Below are 9,264 nucleotides of genomic sequence, written 5' to 3'. Positions count from 1 at the left end.
GAGGGCGCCTCGCGCTCCTCCCGGTCCCTCCCTGCCCGGAGCGGGGTGCTCACCCCACGGCCGGGGTCCGACCCGCCTCGTTATCCATCCGGCCCGGCCATCGGCAGAATGGCTCGCGGGGGAGAGCAGGAATGCCCGCAGCTCCCCGTCACGCTGCCCATTGCATCGCAGGAGCTCACCGGGTCGGTCGGGCTTGGAAGCGTCGGGTTGGGTGTTAGGAAAGGTTCCGGATGGATATTAGGAGCGATTTCTTCTCCAAGGAGCCGTCGGGCGCTGGCACAGCTGCCCAGGGAGGTGTCACCACCCCAGACGTGCTCAGGAACCGTGGGGATGTGGCGCCGGGGCTGTGGGCACAGTGGGGGTGGGCTGGGGGGGGTTTCAGGGGTCTGAACAGGAAGATCACTGCTTCCCCATCCTTGTGTCAGAATTCTCCTTAAATAATGCTTTGGGTACAGACAACATGGTCTGTTTAGCTCCACACGAAGCATCCGGCCCCCAATTAACACCAGCTCCTAATCACCACCCTTTGGCCGACACCAGCCACGGCCTCTCCCTGACTCACAGAACACCCCCCTCAGAAGAGCTCCATAAGGAGCACGGAGTCCAGCACCGCACAGGACCACCCGAAAACCACACCACGATAGTTGGAGTTTTATTCAGCTCAGTAACATCACCTCATTCTAAACCTTCCCCTACAGCTGATAGAAGACATCATCTCTGGAGGACATTTTGGTAACAGAACACAAAACCTTTCCCTGTGAGGCATCGGGCACTGCTATCCCACACACACTGTGAGTTCACAGATGGTGGGTGAGTCTGGGTCTTCCTGTAAGGCTTTTTCTGTCCACTTACAGGGCAGCTCTCCTGTGTGAGTTCTCTGGTGTCCAGTCAGGGCTGCGTGGTGCCTGAACCACAGTCCGTATGCACAACGCCTGGTTCTTCTTGGTGTGAATCTGCTCGTGGTTTAGAAGCCTTTGGGTGGATGGTGATAGGACAAGGGGAATGGTTTAAAACTGAGACAGGGGAGGTTTAGGTTGGATATGAGGAGAAAGTTTTTCATGCAGAGGGTGGTGAGGCACTGGAACAGGTTGCCCAAGGAGGCTGTGGATGCCCCATCCCTGCAGGCATTTAAGGCCAGGCTGGATGTGGCTCTGGGCAGCCTGGGCTGCTGGTTGGTGACCTGCACACAGCAGGGGGTTGGGACTGGATGAACACTGTGGGCCTTTGCAACCCAGGCCATGCTGTGATTCCATGATTCTATGAAAAATTCTATGAAAAGCCTTCTGCTTTCCCAAAGGACACTGACACTCCAGGTGCCAGCACTGTAAGCAAACACTTTGAGGCACTGTTTGCACAGGTTTTCATGGGAAACCACTGTCTAAATGCAGCTCTCCCTTTCCCTCTGCAGATGGGTTCAACGAGATGACTGCAAATGACTGCCACTGCTGCCCTGGCACCAAAGGGGAGAGCTAGGAACAGAAGCAGTATTTGTCTTCCCATTTTTAATTCCAGAAATCGTAACTAGAAGATTGAAAACTCAAGTGTTTACAAGTGGAAGGTCTTGATCTGATACAGCCACAAAGTACCTCAGCTGCCTGGTGCCATCCGTCGCTCCTCACTGCCTTGCTGACACACACTTGTTTTTCTCCAGCTGATTCCTTCTCATGCAGTGCACAGCACACTTTTTTTTTTTTCCCCTCAATCAGATCAGAATTGTACAAAAAATAGAGGCCGTTGTCTGCAGATTCCAGCTGTGTATAAAAAACACAAGGTACACAAAGAATAAAAAGGTGGAATTACATCATTTCATTATTTTGTGGATCTTCACATTTGAGAGACTGGAAATAGCAACAGAATGAGGTTAGGCTAAATCAGCATTTCCCAAACAGCACGGAAGCATCACAAAGCAGAAAGCAGAGCAAGCAACTGCTGAGGCTCCTCAGGTCTGCAGTCAGAGCACCTTCAGCCTGTAATTAGCAGAAAGCTGAGGAAGCAGCGGGGCTCACACCTTCAGATTTAAAAAGCAGTGCTTTCAAATGTCATCAGGTACTTCATGCTAACCAGTGAGATTTCTTCATTTCCTGAGGTGTTAATTGTGTTATTTAACCATCCTGCACCAAACACAGTTCAGTACTCTTGGGTGAATCACAAAAACTACACGATGGGATTTGGGGATGATGAAGGAACACAGAACTTGACCGTGACTTGTTAATCACAGAGCCATCACCATGGCAGCTTCTTAACTCCTGTGTTTAAACCTTTTCCTTGCTTTAAGGTTTAAGCCCTTTTCTCCCTTGCCCCTCATGTGACAGCAGATGCATTACCTGGGGCACCAATGGAGACCCCAAGCTCTCTGCCAGGGCAGCACTGTCACTGCCCCTCTTACTCCATCCGTGCAGTGCATGGGTTGAACACCTCACATCAACAGAGGGTGGGGTGGGCAGCACACATGGAGGTGTTAGAAAAGTGAGTCCTTCAGATCTTACAGACTGCAAAGACCTCCCCTCATAAACACTCAGAATTAAGATTAATCCACGACAAAATCCAAGGGTTTGAGGAGTGAGTGGAAGCCAGGAGGCAGGCTAGAAACAGCACAGATCCCTCAGCCTTCAGAAATAAAAGGAAAAATAACCTCCACCCAAAGTGCTTACAGATCTGCAATCCTCCTTCATCACCTCCTCCTCCTCCTCCTCCTCGTACAGTTCTTTCTGCCATTCTTCCAGACTCTTCCCCTCTTTTGCTGCCACGTTCCCAAATGTCCCACAGACCTAAAACAGAAAGCATTCAATGCCAGTGCTGTGCTGAACACACTCAAAAGCCCTCTCTGTTCAAACAGTGTTAGCACAGCACACAACCTATGGAGCTTACAGCTGAATCTCCTCCTGTCATTTCTACATAGAGCATGGAAGCAGCAAGATGGCTTTAAAATAATGTGACTCAATGACTTTCTAAAGCAATCAAGCCAAAAATTAGTAGTAAAAAAACCTGCAGTCAGTGAATTGGAAACCATGGTTGCTGAATTAATAAAATAATCAAGACCCAAAAAACTTCAGAGTGTTTTAAAGCACATTGTGAGGAGCTGCTGCCTATCAGATCCAGCTCCAAGAGTTTTCCCTGCTGATAAGACTTAGAAGGTGATGCAAACAAAAATTAAAGCCCTACGAATACTGACAATTAAGACATTGTATGTTAAAAGAGACTGAAGACAAAATGTCAAGAATGTGTTCTCATATTGCCATTAATTTCTTTTGATTCATCCGGATCTTTCTTGAGATGAGCAGTGCTGAACACAGCCCCTATTGCTGCAGTCTGAACCCAAACACAGCACCCACACATCCATGGTGAGAAGCAGTTCACACTCGGCCTTCATAGCTACTGCATGCAGCGTTTGCAGCCGGAATCTGAGCACAGAGAGCTCCCAGATGCATTCACTCCCCTCTGCCACCAACCTCTGAATGCCACATTGCTGCCTCCTTGACTGGCATTGCATGAAATCCCTCCTATTTAACAGAAATAAACACAGCTGAAATCTCCCGATTACCTTCAGGAGCTCTGGGTTTGCTTCTGAGTTTACTTACTTATTCCACCACAGAGGCTGTGAGGGCTCCTGATGAGCCAGTTCCCATCTTCCCCCAGGATGAACTTCTCGGGAACGGCCTCTTTCAGCAGACATCTGCTCCTCTTGATTGTTAAGGGGTTGATTTCAAAAGAACTGTCCTCAAAGCACTTTGAACACAACTGCCGGTGCTTGGAAGGCGTCCCCACGTCCCGGCCCGTGCTGTGGATCCAGCGCTTCAGGAGGGCTTTGTTTTGGAGAGGGAAACATAGGAAGTGACGGTGCTGTCCTCGCAGCCCCCGCTGGTGGCATTCGGGCTGAGTGCTGAGCAATAAGCCATCGTCAAGGCAGCGATGGGAACAGCTCGGAAATAACGCGCCAGAAGGAGGGCAGCAGGAGCACCCAGCGCAGCGCTGCTTTACTTCTAAGCAGGCCGCAATTCTCTGGGAAAATCGGGGACTTCAGAGCCGGGAAGAGCCGCGTTCGAGGGCCGCAGCCCCAGCAGCACTCAGCCTCACTGCTTCAGAGCGACGGAAGCTCACCTGAAAGGGGAAAAAACCTTTTAAACCAGCTTCAAGGAGCCGTTAGCACACAGCTGCGCGCGGCGCGGACCTCCTGCAACGTAACGCCCTTCGTTAACCGGCGTTTCCGCGAGGAACCCCGCACGTTCCGCCACAAAGCTCACTCAGGGGCCCCGACAAAGGGCCAGAGCCTAAGATCCCGCCCCGAACCCGATGCTTCGGGTGCCCGGGGCGCCGCTGCGGCTCGTCCCGGCGCTGTGGGATCACGGCGGCCCTCAGGAGGGCTGTGCGAAGGCCGGCCGGCAAACCCTGCTCACCGCCACCACGGCCCCGCCATCTTGCTGCGCCCCGCCCCCCTCGACCCGGTGCGAGCCAATCAGAAAGCTCGGTGCGCGAAGTGCCGCCCCGCCTCCCCTCGCCATTGGCCTGCAGCTGCTTTGCTCCGCCCCCCGCGCGCCGCGCGACTAGAGCCAATCAACGCGGGCACGTGCGGCACAGCCTCCCAAGGCTGGCCAATGGAGAAAGCAAAGAGTTTTGATTGGAGGAGTAGCGAGAGTGACGTCACAGGAAGGAAGCGCCACAGCCGGCTCGTTGCCATAACAACGGCGCCGGGCCAGACGCGGGAGCCGGGAACCTGGTTCTGATTCGGCCTCAGCTCCTGCATGTCCACCCTGCGAGGCTCAGCGCCACCGAGAGCCACGTGAAGCTTCTTTATTATCAAAAGGAACGCGATGTCGCAGCGCATCTGACCCGGCAGCGCCCCTCCCCCCTAAAAACGCAGCAACACAACGCCTCGAGGAGGACGTTCTACAAACATTAACACTGCCTGTTATCAGGACTCAGAAAGTTGCACAAAACCATCCAGAGCTGCGACAGCGCGGCAAAGCACAACGGAGAAGCACCTGAAGGCTGCCCAGAAGGCACAGCGTGCTGTGGGGTCACACGGGGACTCCCAGCACCACCACACGAGGTGGAACGCAGCCCTCCTCAGCTCACACGGCTCCCTGTGCTCAGTACAGGATATTGGAGCCACTTACAGATCCGTTCCCAGACTCTGAGATACCCTGGGATGACATTTTGGGTGTCCTCCAGCCCGAAGCATTAGACAGCGCTCTGTGTTGGCATTTCTTCTCTCCGGGGAGAGTTCAGGAGCTGTGAGCGCTGCAGACTTCCTGCATATCCCATAGCCAGGCATAGAATCACAGAATCCTTAGGGTTGGAAGAGACCTCTGAAGACCGTCGAGTCCAAGTGCCCTGCTGTCAGGCAGCTCCAGGGACCGCCTCAATGCACTCTGTGGAAAATAAACACCAATGTTCTCCCCTCCCCATGCAGGGAGCTGCCATCCAACAGCCACCTCAGCTCAGTGCTGAGCTGGAAGACCCCGCTGTGCGCCTGCTTGGCTGCCCACAGCAGGGCAGGATTTTCTATCTGGAGTGCAGCACGGATTCCCTGATTTCTGTGCAGGGCCAGCTGGCAGTCTGATGTGTTCTCTGCACGTGGCTTTCCTGGTGCTTAATTAAACTCCTCCTGAGTACGAACCTTTTGCTGCAGAGGTGGCATGGGAAAAGCCCCTCTCCCGAGTGGCGGCGCAGATGTTTTAAGAGATAATCCTTCCTCCTGTAGCTTTTGTCACACTCGGAGCACTTGTAGGGCCTCTCACCCGTGTGAGAAGTCTGGTGTCGGACAAGCCAGGAGTGGCAAACAAAGCTTTTCCCACAGTCATTGCATATGTAGGACTTCCCTCTGCCCTGGCTCTGCTGTTGGCTCGCTAAGCCACCCCTGGGCACCTCCAACACGTCCCGTGGGTCGGCCTCGCAGCGGCTGGGTAGCAAATTCTCTGCAGGGAGCTTCCCTCCACTCCCCATCGACGGCCGCTCCTCTTTGCAATGGCCGTTGTGCTCACAAAGCCTGGTTCTACCTGCACTGCTTGGCACGAGCTTGGCTGGCAGCCCTTCCAGCTTCTCCCCTGCAGCATCCACTGAGTGCTGGAAGGCCGCCTCGATGGGACTGTTCTCACACTTGGGGACTGGCAGCAGCTCTTCCTGGGCTCCCTGCAGAGTTGGAAGATGCTCCTGCTGGATATAGTTCCTCTCACACCTGCTGGACACGCACAATCTCTTTCTGACATCATTTTGCTGAGCACTAAAGAGATCCAGTTGTTCAGCAAAGGCTCGGTTGTACTGAGCATCACCCAAAAAGCCATTCCTGCTGGTGGCTGTTTCCATCATTTCTGTGCTCCACTGACTGTCCCACGTCAGGGCAGAGCTGGGATCCTCGTGAAACTTCTCCTCAGGTCTCTCCAGCATGTTGGAGTCACACATCGTGCTTACAAAGCTGTCAGCCAGGGAGTCCCTCCTTCTGTTCTCATCATGCACTGAAACATACAGATTCCACAGTCTTTCAGTTAAGGAAATCTCTTAATGGTATTCAGAAGCCGTATCTATGGCCACACGGTGCCAACGACGGATGGACACAGTAAGTATGATGGGAGACTTTAATACGAGGGAGAGGGAAAAACCAGTGTTCCACTGAAACAAAACCTCCAGGAAAACAAATAGTCTTTTTTGCAATTAAAATCTAGGTGAATAATCGCTAATGCAACACCTCCCCTTCAGCTCTCATTCAGCTCTCTAATGTGTCAGCCTAAGTTCCCTTCGTTTCCAACAGGGCAGACAGCACCGCAGCTCAGCGCTCCACTGCACGGCTAAAGAAGCAAAGGTCCACGCTGAGGCAGCAAAGCCAGGCAAACAGCTCAGTGTACACAACCTCTCCTTGTACGTGAGCTGCTGCCTCTGCAGGCTGGGCTGCTGTGGGGAGAGCTGAGAGCAGTGCTGAGGCAAGAGGAAGGCTCTCATGACTTGGAGCTCATCCCAATGCTGCTGGCACAAGGCAGCCAGAGCTGACAGCTGCCTGTCCTCCAGAAACCCCTCCTGCTTTCCTCTGACTCCTAACAATCCAACCCAGAAGGTACCGGGCAACTCAGAAGCTTAGGCACAGCTCTAGATTTACCCCAGACAAAGCAAATCCCACTTTTCTCTGCCTCATTCCACTGCTCTGCAAATTCCCTCTTTCTAGAATTAAAGTTTCCAGTGTCTCGTTTTCCAGACTAATTTTTCTCAGAAGTCTTCAGCTCAGGCTTCTCATGCTCCATGATTCTTTTGTCCCCTGAGACCTGTGTCCCATCCAACTGCTCAGAGTTGCTACAGAAAGGCTGAGCATTGTAAGGGACCATGGGCTGGCCAACTGAGACCAGCACCATCCACACTGCACAAACACCCCAAGCTCTTATTCCTCCTGCTGTGCTCTGAGGACTCTTAGAGCAGTCAGAACAGGAATCTCTACGGAAAGGTGTAGGCAGAGCTGATCCAGCCTTACACCAAGGCAATATTCTGGATGACTCTTTGTTTCTGTGGGGTAAAACCATGCAGGGAGGCAGTTCCCATAAGGTGACTGGCAGACTGAGAGTCTAATTTACTCTACAGTAACTTTACCACGCCTAAATAACTTAAAGATGATGCATCCCCTCTTCAATTACCCAGTCAGGAGCTGCACTCAACTCCGGAGTTGTGCTCCACAAGACAGCATTTAATATCCCAGTGCAGATTTGTGCACCTAAACCTTCCCTAAGGCTGAGCCTGGATCCAAAGATGTGCCTCTGACCCCTAACTGCCCCTCAACCACAATCCAAGGCAGCATTTGGGACAGTTTGAAGCTGCAAAGGGAGGGAAGGCACAGAACCTACTTTGTGAACAAACATCAGCTGGCAGACTGAGGTTTGCACTGGTTCTTTCACAGCTTACGTTATAAGGCTATGATATTTTAATAGATCAAAAAATGCTTTAAATTAGACATTCTATCCCAGGAAATCTCAGCTGAAATTCACTACCGACCTGCACTTGGCTCTGCAGGGATTTCTTCTTTCTCTGAGCCATGCTGCTCGGGGCAGTGCGGCTCCTCCTCTTGCTTAATCCACGACAAGACCGCAGTCACACAGCTCTGAGACTCTGTTTGTTGGAGAAAATGTACACAATTGAGAAACACCAGAGAAAGACACGAAGCAAAGGAGATTTGGGAGCTCACAAAGATAAGAAAAGCACCCACAAAGCCTCGGGGGAGACAAAAGGTCAGGAGGCACTGAGGGCCATTCCTACAGTGGGAGTTGTCCCAAGGAATCCTCACCGGTGTCTCCTTGTAGGTCTTCATGCGTTGTGCCAGGCAGCTCCCTGCCGTACACCTCCGTGCCTCTCTTGGTCTCACCTGAAGCTTCAGGCTCAGAGAATGCTGGCTCTGTAAAGGGGAAAGCCCAAGGCAAGCTTACCAGAAGTGCTTAAGTTCAGGACGTTACAAGGCTGAGACCTGTTCTGATTTGATTTTTTCTCCCGCGAGCCAACCCTAGATTTTACACAGGCTCCCATAAGTCTGGTTTATTCACAGAACCTGACAGGAGTTTGCTTCACAAGCTGGAGACCAAATACAACAGAGCCAACAGAGAGAGCTGCTGCCCTTTGTATGGAGTGAGGGCAGTCAGCTCCAAAGCACAGCAGCTGCTCAGCGAGGCAAAGCAGTGCCACCAAAGCAATGGAACGCTGCTGAGCAGCCGGGACTGCCAGCTCTGTTCAAAACCTGCAGGCGTTCTAACAAAGCTCTGGAATGTGTGAGAAGAGAGAAAAAAAACCAACAAGGCCTGGAATGTAATGGCTCCGTTTCTCTCGCCCCTGGGGCACGCAGTTACTCACCTGGGCACGGCTCCCGCTCCGCTCCCGCAGCCTCCAGCTCCTCCTGCGCTGCTGCGCACGGCTCTTCCTCCTCCTTAACACAGACACCGCCGTCTTCTGCGTGGGGAATCAGGCAACGTCAGCTCCCGTATCCAAAACTACCTCCAAGCCCAGCAGCTCTATTCGGGCTCACTCGCAGCAGAACCCCCCTCCGGCTGCGCCCCTTACTGAGCGAGGCCCGGCCGCATCCCTCGGCCGCACCTCCCAAAGCTCTCAGCGGACGCCCAGCGGTTCCTCGTGCGGTGCCGCGCCGCAGCGCCGCCTCCCCGCCGCCCTCCGCTCCCGCAGCGCGGAGCCGCGCCGCTCGGTGCCACACGTGTCCGCTCAGGCCGGCACGGCGCCGCGATCTCCTCCCGCTCACCGCTCTCCGCGGCGGCTCCGCTCCCCTCCCCGTCCTTTCGGCCGCAGCCC

At 53.4% G+C, this 9,264-nt stretch overlaps 2 protein-coding genes and 1 long non-coding RNA gene across 3 annotated transcripts in view; all 3 read right to left on the bottom strand.

The window, feature by feature from the left end:
• MAP4 (microtubule associated protein 4) overlaps nucleotides 1-9,264 on the bottom strand; it is a 241,347-nt gene that overhangs the window by 132,329 nt on the left and 99,754 nt on the right.
• Nucleotides 1,695-4,162, bottom strand: LOC104911306. The gene is made up of 3 exons (XR_793811.3): nucleotides 3,579-4,162; nucleotides 2,652-2,768; nucleotides 1,695-1,751 (listed from the first exon to the last, which is right to left on the bottom strand). It is a non-coding gene; the product is annotated as an uncharacterized LOC104911306 (long non-coding RNA).
• LOC109368063 (zinc finger protein 282-like) overlaps nucleotides 4,879-9,264 on the bottom strand; it is a 7,748-nt gene continuing 3,362 nt past the window's right edge. Inside the window, exons 7-11 of the mRNA XM_031554010.1 lie at nucleotides 9,215-9,260; nucleotides 8,815-8,910; nucleotides 8,258-8,365; nucleotides 7,969-8,082; nucleotides 4,879-6,452 (exon numbers count right to left, since the gene is read on the bottom strand). Of these exons, the coding sequence (XP_031409870.1) occupies nucleotides 5,503-6,452; nucleotides 7,969-8,082; nucleotides 8,258-8,365; nucleotides 8,815-8,910; nucleotides 9,215-9,260 (1,314 nt within the window). The 3' untranslated portion in view covers nucleotides 4,879-5,502. The remainder of the gene's footprint in view (nucleotides 6,453-7,968; nucleotides 8,083-8,257; nucleotides 8,366-8,814; nucleotides 8,911-9,214; nucleotides 9,261-9,264) is intronic.

The sequence above is a fragment of the Meleagris gallopavo genome, chromosome 6, assembly GCF_000146605.3.
Source record: "Meleagris gallopavo isolate NT-WF06-2002-E0010 breed Aviagen turkey brand Nicholas breeding stock chromosome 6, Turkey_5.1, whole genome shotgun sequence".
Classification (NCBI taxonomy): Eukaryota; Metazoa; Chordata; class Aves; order Galliformes; family Phasianidae; genus Meleagris; species Meleagris gallopavo.
This window is presented reverse-complemented; position numbering and strand designations above follow the sequence as displayed.